Source organism: Aristolochia californica, unplaced genomic scaffold, assembly GCF_029961685.1.
Source record: "Aristolochia californica isolate CCGP_79_NKW_82.1479 unplaced genomic scaffold, dmAriCali1.0.hap1 SCAF_2, whole genome shotgun sequence".
Taxonomy (NCBI): domain Eukaryota; kingdom Viridiplantae; phylum Streptophyta; class Magnoliopsida; order Piperales; family Aristolochiaceae; genus Aristolochia; species Aristolochia californica.
The window spans coordinates 49959502-49974580 of NW_027181881.1; the positions used below are offsets into that span (position 1 = coordinate 49959502).

The 15079-nt window shown below is 35.9% G+C and overlaps 3 protein-coding genes across 7 annotated transcripts; all 3 read right to left on the reverse strand.

Annotated features, from left to right (window-relative positions):
- Positions 1-346: 346 nt before the first annotated feature.
- On the reverse strand, positions 347-4795 carry LOC137955769 (histone H3.3). The gene is made up of 5 exons (XM_068802887.1): positions 4696-4795; positions 1271-1342; positions 1106-1182; positions 891-981; positions 347-781 (listed from the first exon to the last, which is right to left on the reverse strand). Exons 2-5 carry the CDS (start codon positions 1340-1342, stop codon positions 611-613), a joined length of 411 nt encoding a protein of 136 aa, XP_068658988.1. The 5' UTR covers positions 4696-4795; the 3' UTR covers positions 347-610.
- A 996-nt stretch (positions 4796-5791) lies between these two features.
- On the reverse strand, positions 5792-9694 carry LOC137955768 (aspartate carbamoyltransferase, chloroplastic-like). 4 transcript variants are annotated; one of them, XM_068802883.1, is made up of 7 exons: positions 9525-9694; positions 8549-8593; positions 7176-7855; positions 6957-7096; positions 6636-6809; positions 6190-6426; positions 5792-6118 (listed from the first exon to the last, which is right to left on the reverse strand). In XM_068802883.1, the coding sequence occupies exons 3-7, from the start codon at positions 7735-7737 to the stop codon at positions 6011-6013; spliced, it is 1221 nt and encodes a 406-aa protein (XP_068658984.1). In that variant the 5' UTR covers positions 7738-7855; positions 8549-8593; positions 9525-9694; the 3' UTR covers positions 5792-6010. The 4 variants fall into 4 exon arrangements, with proteins under 4 accessions (XP_068658984.1, XP_068658987.1, XP_068658985.1 ...); XM_068802886.1 differs by lacking the exon at positions 9525-9694 and adding an exon at positions 9240-9305; XM_068802884.1 differs by lacking the exon at positions 8549-8593.
- A 1681-nt stretch (positions 9695-11375) lies between these two features.
- Positions 11376-14682, reverse strand: LOC137957132 (uncharacterized). 2 transcript variants are annotated; one of them, XM_068804856.1, is made up of 3 exons: positions 14357-14682; positions 12960-13136; positions 11376-11792 (listed from the first exon to the last, which is right to left on the reverse strand). In XM_068804856.1, exons 1-3 carry the CDS (start codon positions 14420-14422, stop codon positions 11586-11588), a joined length of 450 nt encoding a protein of 149 aa, XP_068660957.1. In that variant the 5' UTR covers positions 14423-14682; the 3' UTR covers positions 11376-11585. The 2 variants fall into 2 exon arrangements, with proteins under 2 accessions (XP_068660957.1, XP_068660958.1); XM_068804857.1 differs by lacking the exon at positions 14357-14682 and adding an exon at positions 14067-14314.
- Between the last annotated feature and the right edge of the window lie 397 nt (positions 14683-15079).

The following is a 15079-nucleotide window of genomic DNA, read 5'->3' on the forward strand; positions in this document are numbered from 1 at the left end:
AATTTCTTAATGAGATACCAATTGTTTACAAGATACGAAGGAAATTGCAAAAAATGGTCTAGGTGTCATATAAATCTGCCTATAACATAACGGTAACTACATGTAAAGTCCTAAAACAAGCATTTTTAAAAGGTTTACAATCACTCCCCTTCAATACTACAATCCTTGCCAAAAATTCAAAATATGTATCAAGTAGTACCCAATATATATCAATGGTTAATACATTAAAGACGCATCTGAACGTATGAGCCCCTGAGTTTTTTAAATATGCTCAACCTTGAACGCAAAGCATGTCAGTCTTTCCTCTAAATTCGTTGGGATTCAAAACGCAAAAAAAAATAGGGGAAACGTTTTAAACAAGCAAATGACATAACAAAAGCTCAACATTGGCAAACAGCCAGCCCGTGAGTATATTACAATGTTAACATACATGACCCACAAAAACAAAAAACGAGATTAATGTCAAAGATAATGTACGCATGTTTTTCACCAAATAAACTAATGTTGCACATCAACATGAAGTAACAACAACAAATTTCACTGCGCTTACAATATAAAAATGTCCCACGTCAACCAGGAGAAGGATGAGAATAACAAAGCGATCAAGCAATCAAGCTCTCTCGCCACGGATCCTTCTGGCCAGCTGAATATCTTTAGGCATTATCGTCACCCGCTTAGCATGGATCGCACAGAGGTTAGTATCCTCAAACAGACCCACCAGGTAGGCCTCAGCAGCCTCCTGCAAAGCAAGGACTGCATGGCTCTGGAAACGCAGATCAGTCTGCAAACGGCCATGATGCATGTAATAAGTCAGCAAAAATAACCACACTCATGGAACAGTGACCGCCTAAAGCCAGAAAAGACGGGAACAAACCATGCATACCCCTCACCTTGAAGTCCTGAGCAATTTCACGAACCAGCCTCTGGAATGGCAGTTTTCTGATGAGGAGCTCAGTGCTCTTCTGGTATTTTCGAATTTCACTGCAACGCAATGGGTAAAAACAGTTGGTGACTTATATTGCTAGTTAAAAAGAGCTAATTTTACTTCTATCATCAATCAAACAGGCTCAAACTAGCAAAAAGGATAAATAAACTAGGGACATACCGAAGAGCAACAGTTCCAGGACGGTATCTGTGGGGCTTCTTCACACCTCCGGTCGTTGGAGCAGACTTACGTGCTGCCTGAAAGAATCATAGAATAAGATCATTTATCTCCTCTTAATGAAGTTCCCATACGGACCAAGAAGAAATTTGAATAGAGAAGTGAAACCTTAGTAGCAAGTTGCTTCCTAGGAGCCTTTCCTCCAGTTGACTTACGAGCAGTCTGCTTGGTACGGGCCATCTACAAATAGAAAGTTCCCCTTTCAAGAATACTTAAAATGTTGCATGTGAAGGTTAACCAATTGCATTTTCATGAGCAATGCTCTGACATGCTCAACCATAAAACAAAACACAGCAAAAGCCATAGTAGAAACATGTTTAGCATTACTCAACCAAATATAGAAAATATATGTCCAGACAATTTAGCTTCAAAAGCAATTTAAGAAAACAATTGTTACTGAACAAAATCCACAGAAGAAATTGAGAAGGCAGATTAGTTTATTTAGATTCCAATTTTCAGAATATTTTTATTCTATTTTTACTTGTCTGATATGGAAACCGTTATGACCTCCAAAAGCTCTCTCCTTTGGCAGGTGTGTTATCAGAAACATAATTCTTACTTCTGACAGCTCAAAAGAGGCAAAATTACAATCAGCTCTAGTTGCAGGCTCTGTTTAGACATTCACGAAACAGTTGATTCTCAACATCAGCATGTGTTTTCCTGCCACCTTTGCTGCCTCATTCATCAATGGGTTCTCCTGCCTTTCCCAAATACAGAAAGATGTTTTGGAAGATTCTCCTTGCTGTGTTGCCAAACATCAGGCCTTTAATAGCAAGGCTGAGACTTGAATTAAAGTTGTTAAGGAATAGTCCGACATAGATTAGTGAGTACAAAGATCTTGAGTTTATTAGTTGAGAAAGAGGTTTCCTAAGGTAGCTAGTCATTTTGGGATGGGCCTTGGACCCAATTTAACATGGTATCAGAGCAGGTACTCATATGTGGGCCTGCGCCTAAACTACCTACTTGTAGAGCCACAAAAGAGGGCCTACATCTAAACTATCCACTTGTAGAGACACAAAAGAGGGCCTACACCTAAACTGCCTACTCTTAAATTATCCACTTGTAAAGCTACAAAAAGACTGTCTACACGTGAGGGGGAATGTTAAAAAATAGTCCCACATGGATTACTGAGTACAAAGATCTTGAGTTTTTTAGTTGGGACAGAGGCTTCCTAAGGTAGTTAGTCATTTTGGGATGGGCCTTGGACCCAATTTAACAAAAGTTATGGAAACGGTTATCTGGCTCAACCTCTCATGGACTTACAACGAATTCTCTCATTTCCCTTGTGCATGTGTCAGGGAAAACTGGGCCCAAATGCTACTCTTCATCCTTCACGGCCATTGACTATCTCTACTTGGATTTTCAACCTCCCGCTTGGTGAAGCTTAACTTTGACATGAGCGCTAAGAGAAACCCAGGGCCTGCTGGTGTCAGTGGCACATTCTGTGACCATGGGGGAAATTTTCTCATGCACGCAGGCCCCCCTTGGAGATGTCAATTCATTAGCTGCTGAAAACCATGCCATCCTTAACGGTACTTGCTAGTGCATGACAATTTTAGCGCCACTACAGGAGGAAGGAAACTCATCTGTAGTAATATCATGGTGTACGAGTCATGTTAAACCCACTTTGGAGTCTGCTGGCCCAAATGGAAGAAGTTTTTGATTTGGCTCAGCCCCTCTCTACTTGGCTTCACACCCCACGCAGTGCCAATGTCATTGCTAACAGCCTTGCAAGAGAGAAAGTGCCCTTCCTGGCTTAGTTATTAGGCCTTAAGTTGTTTGTTGAATTCCATGTTCTTGTAATTTTCCTAGCACAATTGTTCACCATTGTTCTTGAAATCTTATCTTTGCATGTTCTAGCCTGCACCATTGGCCTGTAGGGCTAGCATTTTGCACTTTTACCTCTCCCAATAAAAAGTCTTTTGCTTTTCATTAAAGAAAAGCATGCGAAATTTCACTTCTCATAAAACAGTAATTAAAGTTTGTGGAAAGAAAAACTGGAAGTATTGTAGCCTGATAAAAAAGTGTCTCTCCTTCAAATTCCCACTTTCACTACCCAAATCCAGAGGCCACTGCTGAAACTCTGGGCCTCAGGCAATGCACATCACTGCAGGCTGAAATGGCCTAGCGATGGACACGGAACAGAATTAGAGTAATACCGCTCAGGAACACATGGTACCAGAAAAAGGAGAATACATCCAAGAATCCCAAATATCTGTAGATGAGGGAGATCAAACAAAATTGCCAGCCTTAAAATAGCAGCATTACCAAGAGAAAATTGAAAACTTTGTCCTAAAGTCATCCACCTAGTGCCAGGGCACTATAGAATGCCAAGTAAGTTCAAGCAATCCAGTTAAAAAGAAAGAAACCACAGGCAACACTCTGAGGAGAATACATTGCAGAGACCTCCACAAATGCTACACATAACAGTAGATTTAAAACAGAAACACAAACATACCAGACATTTTTTTGAATCAGCAGAACAACTCCAGAGAGAACAAGATATTTTACAAAACAGAACACAAACCAAATGAATGTGAAAGGTAGAAAAGCATTAAGCCCATAAATATTGTTGACAAAATCAGAACTCTGATGAACAAAAACAGAGTTAAAGACCTAAAATTTCAAGATAAACACGTGGAAACTCACATAGAAATCACCATTCAAGAATATAAAAAAAGATCAAAATTAATAATGGAGGAAAAGAAAATGAAACTTATTTTGAAACTTTTACAACCAGCGTGAGCTAGTTTTTTTTATAGTATTAAGTTTCTCTTCTGTTAATGAAGCAAACAACATTGCAAGAGTACATAACAGAAGTAACTGTAGATGTAAAAATTCAATAGTCACATTGATAGATAATAATAAGTAAAATAATGAAATAACCACAATAAATAAGTGACATAGTCGATTCCATGTAGCAAAAACATCGATCTACATCTATCAGAACAATTCATTACTAGCCAATTAAAGCAATAGAAGAAAATAAAAAACAAGGAATCAAACTTTTCAATTTAAATGAGAACATTTGGTCATTTGAAATGAGAGTTTTGTTTCAGTAACATTACTATTGCTTCAAAGAAACGAATTTTTTTGTTCCGAATAATAACTTCTTGAAAAAAATTCAATAAAGATACGATAAATATAGTTGCAATTCAAGGAAAAACATACATGATTTTATAAAAACCGAGAGCTATATCTTCGAATCCAGCGAGATTTTCCCCATTGTTCGGTAAGAAACTTTACTACATGGAATTCCCCATACCCTAATTTTAACAAAAAAAAAAAGAGCAAAGACGTGAAGGACGTCCTCACCCTCCTTTTCCAGGAGATGAGCAACTCAGAAAAGGCTTATCCGTTGTCGAGAAAAAGCAAAATCGCCAAATAACGAATCTTGGAGGTTCAATACATGACAACATAAATCCAGAGAAACAGGCCAAATTGTCAGAAATTCCATCGGATGCCAAAACACATACTATCACAAGAGACAGAAGATAACATGGGAAGAAAAGAAAGCGGAATCGGTCGCCCACCTGTGTGACTAGACTTTCCTCTTCCTCGCAACGAAGAAACCCACCAACACGAGAGAAAGAAACTTCAGCAAAGAAGAAAACGAGAAAAGTTAACTACCACTGAAATGTTTGCAAGTACTAGTCCTTTCACTATCCGACGGTTGATATTTGCTTTTTGAACGTTGACCGAAGATTAATGTCAACTTCCAAAAGATTTTGAATTTTATACATATCTCTAAATAGTAAAAATATATTATTAATAAATAACATAAATATTAATTCATTAAAATAAATAACATCATTATAGCTAGTACATTACCATTTTATTATATTATTAAGTATTCTATATTACAATAAATATTATTGATTAAACTAACTAAGAAATTACTTCTTTTAAAATTTTAAAACTTAGTAATAAATCATATCAATCATTTATGAGAAATAGCTATGAAATTTAAAAATGTAAGTAGTATTTTAGATAAATTCATTTATTAGTTTAAATATATTTATCTTAAATTTAAAATATTGAATATTATTAAAATTGTAATATATTTAAATTAATATACATTTATATTTATTAAAATTATCATAATAATATTTTTCTACATTATCTTTTATAGGATAAAAATATATTATTATTTATAGTTCTTAAAGTTACTATTATATGAATAATAAAAACTGAAAAATATAAAATCATTTTCATTTATTTATATTTTTTTATAAATTTATTTTAAATTTGAAATATAATTTATTAACTTAATTTTAGTTAAATCGATGCATTAATTTGAATAAAGTGAAATATATCTAACTTTATACCAACACATATAAATAGTTTTATTATTAAAATATGAAATAATTTATGAATTATATAAATTTAATTTCAAATAATAATTATTGAATCACATTAAATTAAATGAGTATGTTAATTATACTACAGTGAAATATATTTTAAATTTAAATTAAATACATTAATATAATTTTAATTTTTATGTTTAAAATAAAAATAAAAATATTTTTCTTTTATTAAAAATGGAGGAGTACTCAATTTCATTTTTCCCAGCATATTAAAGCATTGTACTATCATAATATGAAGTAATAGTAAAGGAACTCATTGGCAATGGGAAAGGATTTAGCAATGCATGAGCATCCACAATCTACCCAAGTAGATAACACAATAGCAAGAGAAAAAAAGCCTGAACATCAGATTTCTTTCTTTTGCTACTTCGACTTCATATTCCAATCACATAATCACACTCCAAAATTGATAAATAAACAAAACTGAACATCTTCATGTCGGAGACTGAAATTTCAAGTTGAAGATCACCAGACCTTCACCTTACCAGCCAAGAAGTAAAAGCTTCAGAAGAGCCATTCGAATGTACAGGCCATTCTTTGCTTGCCTGAAATATGCAGCTCTTGGATCCTCATCCACATCCACAGTTATCTACATAAAGAGAATTATTACTTAATAAGACAGATATGTTAATTTACTCAGAGAAAACTGAACCGTTTTACCTCGTCAAGCCTCGGAAGGGGATGCATAATTACTGCATGTTTCTGCAATACATTCAACATTTTACAGTCTACAATGTACTTCCCACGAGCTTCTTCGTATAGATCAATCCTCTCACCAAATCTCTCACGTTGAATACGTGTTTGATAGACAACATCACATTTAGCCGCCACTTCCATCAGATCTGTGCTTTCTTCCCACTCTATTCCCTTAGATGTCAGGTATTCCTTGATATCATCCTATTGATTCAAAAAGATGAGATAACAAGTAAGCCATAACAGTTTTTTCTTGCACTAGGCACTACAATAATTAAAGGATTTTGATGTTATCCCAAAGGTGAAAAATTAAGAGTGTGTACATGGGCACCGAGCACACAAACACAAGAGTTCTCGAGCAATCACAACATTCAATAAACACAAAATCTTCACAACACTGGGAGAAACATTACCTTCATCTTCACTACATCAGGAGCCACAAAGTAGAATTTGACATCTTGGTACTTCCCGAGCAGATAAGCTAATGAGCGAACAGTCCTGCCATTTGCCAGATCTCCCACTAAGGCAACACTAATGCCATCCAATTTGCCTATCTCTCTTCCGATCGTATACACATCCAACAGAGCCTGTAAATATAACTCAAGTCCAATGCCATCAATCATCATTAGTTGAATATCCCACCGGCATATAAAATAAGGATTCTATAAAGAGTTTCTTACTGTTACTTGACAAAAAAAATGATAACAGAAATCCTGCAAACAGGAATTCCTCACCTGTGTAGGGTGCTGGCCTGGACCATCCCCAGCATTAATAACAGGAATGCCTGCTGTTGATGCAGCTCTTCTGGCAGCACCACTTTCAAAGTGCCTCATGACAATTATATCAGAGTATCCTTCGACAGTTCTTATGGTATCTACAGGTCAAAAGCACACATAAGCACAGAGTGGAGATAAATTTGTAGGAGGACCTATAAGTAAGGATTAAAGCAAGACCTTCAAGTGTTTCTCCTTTTGCTGCTGAAGAAAATTCCCGTGCATTTTCTGTCGTCAAAACTTCTCCACCCAACCTTTTCATGGCCGACTCAAAGGACAATCTGGTCCTAGTTGAAGGCTCATAAAAGAGAGTGGCCATGAGATAACCCCTCAAAATTTGACAGTTAGAAGAATTTTTCTCTATCTTTTCCATTTCCCACGCCACTTCAAATATTGCATTGAGAATATCTCTATCAAATTGTTGAGCCTCAATTACATCATCTAGTTGAAATTTTTCTCCCACAGAATAAGTTGTAATTCCAGAACCTGGGGAAAAGCATTGAATTCCTTGACCAAGTGACATTCTTTCAGTTTGTTGTTCCAACCAGTCCATACATGGCAAGCCACGTTGGTGTGATAGAAATGCACTTCTATACAGAGAGCTATGAACCAGTAAATCTTTAGATAGAAATCTTGCATAACCACATGAAGTGGCTGGTTGACACTTCTTGGTCTTTGTGGTCACTGAAGATTTCCCAACCTTGGTAACAGGCAAACCACAGCTCAGAGTAGATGAAACCATTGCTTTGGGCTATCGCAACTAATGTAGATCAGAAAGAACTCCAAAACTTGCTTCCAGTTGAGAGAAAATAAAGGAAGAGGATCTAACCAGCAAAAGGTTTTCTGCTAACTCTGAACAACTGCGACGTTTCAAACCTACCCAGTGAACTTAGAATACATCTCAAGTTTTGGCAATAGAAGTATAAAAAGTGAACCCATAAAATATGAACTTTGCAACACATAAGCATGAAAATTAAACATTATGGTTCTGGCAGTAACTTAAAATATAATCTTGTTGTCATGTCATTTTTAGAGAAATGAACAATCATATGAAGCATAATAATGCACTATACTATTATGTCCAGATAAAAAGTTACAAAAGAATTCTTTATGTTACAATCATTTTCATTGTTGTGGCTACCGTGCATAGAAAAGTGACCACCCAAAAAGTAAAGGGATGGACTGGAGTAGAAGAGAACAGAGAACAATATAATGAGACAAGTGAAATAATTTCTGTAGCTCAGAAAAATTTAATCCGAGTAGCAAACAGAAAACTCTGACTGGAAAAAAGAAAAACAGATAAGGACATTTTGGCTATTTGAACTGAGATTTTGTATTAAAGAAGAAAAGGAAGGAGTTTCTTCTCAAAAAATCATGAATAAACCAACAGATAATTTTTTTGGAAAACTATAGTTGTCATAAAATAATATTTAGACTCCATTAGCGCCCTGCATGGAAATATGTATACCAGAACAAGCAGGACATAAAATTCCTGATTCGTTTCTAGAGTAGGTAGAAATTATAATATTATTAGTGCTCCAATGGGAAACTACCTGGAAACCTATCTCGTTTTTCCTTGCAGCAATTAGTGCCTTTTCCTAGAAAAGAACAGAAAATTAATCACAAGCGAGTTTTAATACCATAATGCTCCTGCTCTAAACTTAAAAGTCCTCTACTAAAAATAGTTAAATAAGTAAATATTTCGACTCTGGCCATCAACACCTCCACAGAATTAAGTAAAGTCCTCCAGACATTTCATTTAAATCTTGGAATAGCCTATTCAACTAGGATAAAGCTGTAAGTGGCAGTCTGAAGTTCAATTCCATTGACACTCAGGACAAGGACACTTTAAGAAAGAGAAAGAAACAAAAGGAATAAAGATAACAAAAATTCTCCTTCCCTATGATAACTAAAAGAGCAATCCACAATAAGAGGCTTCACTGCTTTTATTTTGGGCCAGTTGATTCATCATAGCTTCCAATGCTGCTCCTAGGTGTTTTTCCCACAAGGCCAAGGAGGTTTCTGTCGCTTTAAGAGCTTGACAGAAGAAAGGAGGCATTAATGGCCTCCTAATTTTCAGTAATTAACCAGAAGCAACTAACCAGAAGCCATCAGTTGCTAACACTACAATACAAGGACAAGAGAGGACGGAAATTAGGCCTTGAAATGAAGACAAAACATGGTGGAATATCTTCTCGTCTGTCGTCTTCTTGCAAAAGAGAGCAAGAGAGAGAAGTTTGTTACCAGTTCGACAGCGAGATACTGGGTAGCAGACAATGGACACATTAGGTTTAGATGAAACGAAGCCCGATGATTTCCCGCATCTCTTGCTGGGAAAAAATATGTTATATTGCAATAAGATGAACGTTAGAAGTTCAAAACAGAAAAAAAATACGAACATGCAGATAACTAAGGCAAATTACTCGTAAATTCCACGCATTGGAGCATAAAAAACTAAAACAACTACAGTTAAAAGACGATAAAAAGAGAAGTTAAAAAAGAGAGTGGAAACTGGAAACTATCACCTACCTCTGTCACGACACTTCCCTCTTGGTGGCGACGACGAAACCCATGAACAATGAACATCGAGCGATAAAACCCTCCGGAGCAGATCGATTTGCCTCGATCTTTACGTTGTTGGACGGCTGAGATTTCTCTGACAGGTGTGAATTGGAAGGCAGTGGCGCGTTTTACTACGGTAACGGTGGTGAACAGTCTGCACTCGGCTCGCCTGGACTTCTCCTCTAACAATCTCTCGTTAATCAATTCACTGCACGAACACAAGTTCTGTTTGCGAAAAATAACGGAAATGTCAACAAATTTATTGATTCACGAGCAAATTCGTCGATCGATTGTTTTTGGCAATCAATTAAATAAACAAGGAGACTTATTTTACAATTACCTTAAAAATAACTCTTATTTACCAAAGTTCAAGATAGAACAAAGTTCCGATCAGTTCAGTTTTTACTTGAGTATGGCTGAAACTTCAACTTGAATTAAGGCTCGTTTAAGTATAACAAACCAAGGTCAAGATTTTCCAAGCTCGGGTTGTTAGCTCGTGAGCTGATTTGTTAGCATATTTTCTTACAAAAATACCTTGTACTCTAATTACTCTCATCAATTCTCTCTTTAATTAGTTGATAGTTGCTCTTATTTACCTCAAACTTCAAAGACAATCGATCGTTCACCCTTTTTGGTCTCTCGATATATAATGTTATTATTTGTCAAAGGAATAAATATTATTGATGGAGGTTTTGCTCTTTCTTTTAGGTCTATTAAGCTGATTATTATATATTAGTAAACTTCATTACAAAATCTTAGACCCCTCTATGATACTTTGCAGTTCAATTATCCCAATATTATCACAATATTATCTTTATTTATTTTTAAATTTTTAAATAGAGGTTGAAACTCGAACTCTTCTCAAGCTTAGGCTGTTAAAATTTGTTAACTCGACCTCGATTTCAATTTTAGGCTAAAAAATTGAAGGTCGGTAGTAGAACTAACACAAGGTGACTTACAACTTTTCTTATTAACCTAATTAATCTTAATCGCCTCTTCTGGTCAAATCACTGGAGAACAGTAAACACCCACCCCTATGGAATCGATGAATACGTTTAAATAAATGCCCTCGGAGCAATCTTTCAAGCTTCCAGCGCAGGGCCACTCACCAGCTATCCTTCAAAGGTGGAGTAAAGAAGCAGCAAGAGGCTGATTAAATCATTTAACGTGATCTGTGAGCTGTATCCAAATTGCTTTGACGTCAAAGTGCCTAACATTTTCCTTTATCACGCCCGAAAGGAAGCCATTACTATCTCCCTATATATAACTCTGTCGTTTCTGCTCGGAACAGGTAGAATCTTCTGTCAAAGGAGTACTTGCTTTCTTCCTCATCCTTTTCATCTCCACCCAGTCCGTCATTCACGTCAAATCAATCGGTGGAGCCTCTGCAACAAGTCCTGCACAGACATGGGACCGAGAACCGTGGATATGAATCATGGAGGTTATCGAGGGAAACACATTAGCGTCGCAGAAGATGCCCAGGAGTACAAACCCAGAAAGTTGGCAGCTCAATTTGTTCGATATGTGTAAAGGATTCCTTCTTATTTTGTCTGCTATCGTTTTTGCTGGAATCGGAGCCGCTGCTGACGTATGTCAAATGTCATCCCTGTCAGTTCCTTCCGGTAAATTGTCTTGGAAAACATATTTTTGCCACGAAAAACAAAAAACTGTGAATAAACTTGGATTTCTACATTCTCCCTCTTTCTGAATTACTTAATCTTCTCAGATGGTTTTAACTCTCTTTTAATCGCAATGCTAAATGCTTATATAGGGCCTCTAGGCCACCAAAAACATTTTTGTTTTGTAGCAAAGAAGATGAAAATGAAGCCTGTACATTGTCTATCAATCAATATGGAACATGAAAAGAAAGGGGATTGAATTGACCAGCATATGTTTCAATACAAAACAAAAATTAAATGTTTGATAAACTTAAACCTTTTTGCTCCATTTAACAAGATGTTAAAGCTGATCAATTAAAAAATAAATAAAAATATAACACAGAGCAGCAGAGAGATCATCCATTCATATCTATTCTATTGGGACGCTAAATTCTTCAAGGAGAGCTCTGATATTATGCTCTGGGGCACTGATAGATGATGGTAATAAGACACGACTAGCACGAAGTTTTGCCCCAGCTGTGCCTTCAGGTTCAACGGCGGACCCTTCCTTCATAACATGCAGGTTGGACCCATTTCTTGTAGTTGCAGAGAGCCGTTCCTTCCATATTCGTCCATCCTGAACATCAGAAAGAATGCTCTTATTTAGACAATGAAGCAAGCTTGAATTTCTCAACGTAAGATCACTGAAAGATTTGGGTAGAGGGCGATGATACTCAGGAGAGCTTTAGGAAGTAGGAAACAAACATTGAAAGAGGTCTTTTCGCCTTTATACTAAATCTAACCATAACAATGCATCATTGCCAACTGATCACAAAATGAACCTCTGTGGCTGATAAAGCACATCTCTATTGCTTTTAACAAGAGAAAATTTAAGTATTTTAATGCACAAGGACAGATTCCAGCATTTAAATCTTCCTTTCCAGCTGGATCATTAACTCTGGGCACAGGTATATTATAGGGCAAGTGATTCCAAGCTCGTTTCCCTCCAAATGAGATGTAGAGAATTCCAATGAAGAGAAGGCCATAGATTTTTTTTAAAAAAAAGTGAAAGAAATGGGAAAATGTTTCTTAGTCTGAATACAAGAAATAATAAAAAACATGGTTAAAGAATCATTCTCTAAGTCATCAGGGATGTATCAAGCACGCTCACTAAATAATCTGCCGCACAGTTCTAGCTCTTTGTTAATAAAGTAATCCAACAATTAAAGCATTTGAAGAGAAAAATCAATGCATGTCCTGCAAATGTATTCCAACACCTGCAGATGAATACAGAAAGCAAGTCTTGTTGTTACAATAATTTCACAGTATCATAGTGGTTGATCAGTATGACCTTGAAAATAAAGAACAGGTAAACCTAGGCCTGCACAACCCAGATGAGGAAGGAACAAAAAAAAAAGTATTAAGGACGAGCAGATCATTTAAATGTCAGGAAGCGAGAAAAAAACAAATCTCAATTTCACCAGCTATGGATTTTCCCACCAGTTTATAGGAAGAAAATATAAGGAACCAATCTATCCAGTCATTGTTGACAAGTTAACCATAGAACACTAAAGTAATGGTAATTTAAGAATTTAATGCATCCTAACATATACATTTCACAAGTTAACCACTTTCTCTACATAATTCATTTCCTCTCCCAGCTTTCCTTGAGAGCAAACAGGACAATTTGTAAACGAAAATCAAGCTTGCCAAGGAAAATTAAATAGATAATGGTCCTTTTTGAAAACATAGTGGAACTCAAAGCTAAAGACGAAACTTATGTTAAGTAACAATTGGCCCTTACATTCAAAATAGAAGGCTCTGGTAATGGACATGTAACGGGCTGATCAGTATTAAATGGCTCCACTGGGTGTTCAACTGGCTTAAACTCCACAGCTAGTGCAACCCTGTAGTTAGTCGCAGTAGTAACAGAAACAGAACCTTCTATTTCTGTATTTGGTGGAGCCTCTGTGCTTGCATCCTGTGTCATAAGCACAGCCATGAATATTTCCAAAGCTAATATATCATCTTGCAAAGAATGAGAGTCAAAAACATTTCCAAGCTTTCGATGGCACAAAAAGGCAAGCTTAAAGGAGACAATTTCTGTAATTGATAACGAATAAAAGACACAACAAACAGTTAAAGGTAACCTCTTCAAGAACAAAAAGCCATTAACAAATCAAACAATCTTTTCGAGAGTTTAAGAGCCACAAAATACAAATGGAAAGCTAGTGCAATCGATTTAATAAGAAGAAAATAGATTACAAGGCTGCAGAGCAGTTTAAGAGGTTCAGAACCCAATTACCAACATGAGATGAGAATTTTAGTTTTGATGTAAAGAGCCATAAGATGATTAAACCAGACAACCGATTAAATACAAGAAAAAGTAAGGGAAAACAGATAAAAAATCTTTTCACAGTTAAAAAGACAAAAACAACATAGAATGAAAAAAACGACAAGATCAAACTACAGAAAATTCAGAAACATTAAAATCACACAAAATCAGAACTTCAGTCAGCATTGTAACTGCAGACGGTTGACAGCAATTTGACTGCAACCTCATATAATGACAAACAGAGGCACTGGTTTTAAATAGACAGATAGGCATACACAGCAGAAATATTTATGCTTGCTAGTTTTGAAATCGACCACCATCAAAAGAAAGAAAAGTGAAAGATGAGAGATCTTTCGTTCTACTTAAAGAAGAAACGAAAGATTCAAAACACGACACTATACTGAAAGGCAGATAGAAATTGAAAAACTACGGAAATACAACCTTCAGTGTCCAAAAACACTTAACATTTTTCAGACAAAGCTCTACTGAAAATAGAAGAAGGAAATAAAATAAGGTCTGAAATGTATTTAAGAAGGAAATTATCCCATACATTTAATTGAAAACAGATACAAGTACCTGGAGCTGCGGAATCAGCCGAAGATGGACAAACGGGCACACGATCATTATGAGTTGAAGAATGATGATGACAGACAGGGACAATTTTATAAATAAACAAAAAGAGTACAAAAAAATGCAACTGTAAAGTGATCACGAACGAAACAAATATCTTCAAGCAAGAAGTTGAGATGAAAGACATCTAATTGCACCAAACGAACAGACTTTTTTTAGAATACAAGCAAAAAAAAATGGCTCCTTTATGTTGTTGTCATCTAAAAATAAATAAAGAACAGAGAAATTTTGCTTACAATCGCACTCTGCGATCTTCGAAGACCGGTTCTGCCCCCAGAGAATCTCGAAAAAAGACTCACCATTTTTTCTGCTGCAAAAGAAAATACAGATTTTCTCTGCACAAAACAACAAACCCTTTGCGAAAAACTACCTTTTTTCCTCAACGAGCAAATAAACGCTTTCTGGGTTTTGATCTGGGGAGGACAATAAGGTTGCTTGTCTTGATGGGTTTTGCAGTGATTCTCAGAATTTTGATTCCATATACGAGGGAGAAGACAAGACCGAGAATATAAAAAAGACAGTGAAGAGAATCCATGAAACACCAAAAGTGACAGAGCAAACACCAACTCACGGACCAACAAAAAATCGCTAAACGCACTGCATCGAAAATCCAGACCCGAATTTCGACTAAGACAGCGACTGCGACTACTTCCGGTGTGTGCTTTAGGGCCCGGTGCCGTAAACCTTAATGCCGTGTGTAAGTGGAGAGTAAAAAGTAAATTCTCTCTCCACGAGGAAATACTCATCTCATTTAATTAATAAAATACTTTATTTAGTTATTTATTATATTCATGACTTTTAATATTATATTAATTTACTAATTTAAGACGGATAATTAAGATAACGTAAAAGTAAGTATCTAGAGTAAATATTTTTTATTTTTATAATTAATTAAAATAATTTATTTATTTTACTTTGTAATTATTTTATTAGTAAAATACCCTATTTATTTATTTGTT

Excerpts from the sequence above, each read along its gene's own strand:
- LOC137957132 (XM_068804856.1), bottom strand. The coding sequence starts at position 14,422 with ATGGTGAGTCTTTTTTCGAGATTCTCTGGGGGCAGAACCGGTCTTCGA. Across the intron at positions 13,137-14,356 it reads GAAGATCGCAGAGTGCGATT|GATGCAAGCACAGAGGCTCC; the intron begins GTAAGCAAAATT and ends CTTATGACACAG. Across the intron at positions 11,793-12,959 it reads CAGAGCCTTCTATTTTGAAT|GATGGACGAATATGGAAGGA; the intron begins GTAAGGGCCAAT and ends TCTGATGTTCAG.
- LOC137955769 (XM_068802887.1), bottom strand. The coding sequence starts at position 1,342 with ATGGCCCGTACCAAGCAGACTGCTCGTAAGTCAACTGGAGGAAAGGCT. Across the intron at positions 1,183-1,270 it reads GGAAGCAACTTGCTACTAAG|GCAGCACGTAAGTCTGCTCC; the intron begins GTTTCACTTCTC and ends TGATTCTTTCAG. Across the intron at positions 982-1,105 it reads CCTGGAACTGTTGCTCTTCG|TGAAATTCGAAAATACCAGA; the intron begins GTATGTCCCTAG and ends ATTGCGTTGCAG.
- LOC137955768 (XM_068802884.1), bottom strand. The coding sequence starts at position 7,737 with ATGGTTTCATCTACTCTGAGCTGTGGTTTGCCTGTTACCAAGGTTGGG. Across the intron at positions 7,097-7,175 it reads AAAAGGAGAAACACTTGAAG|ATACCATAAGAACTGTCGAA; the intron begins GTCTTGCTTTAA and ends TTTGACCTGTAG. Across the intron at positions 6,810-6,956 it reads CAGGCCAGCACCCTACACAG|GCTCTGTTGGATGTGTATAC; the intron begins GTGAGGAATTCC and ends TTATATTTACAG.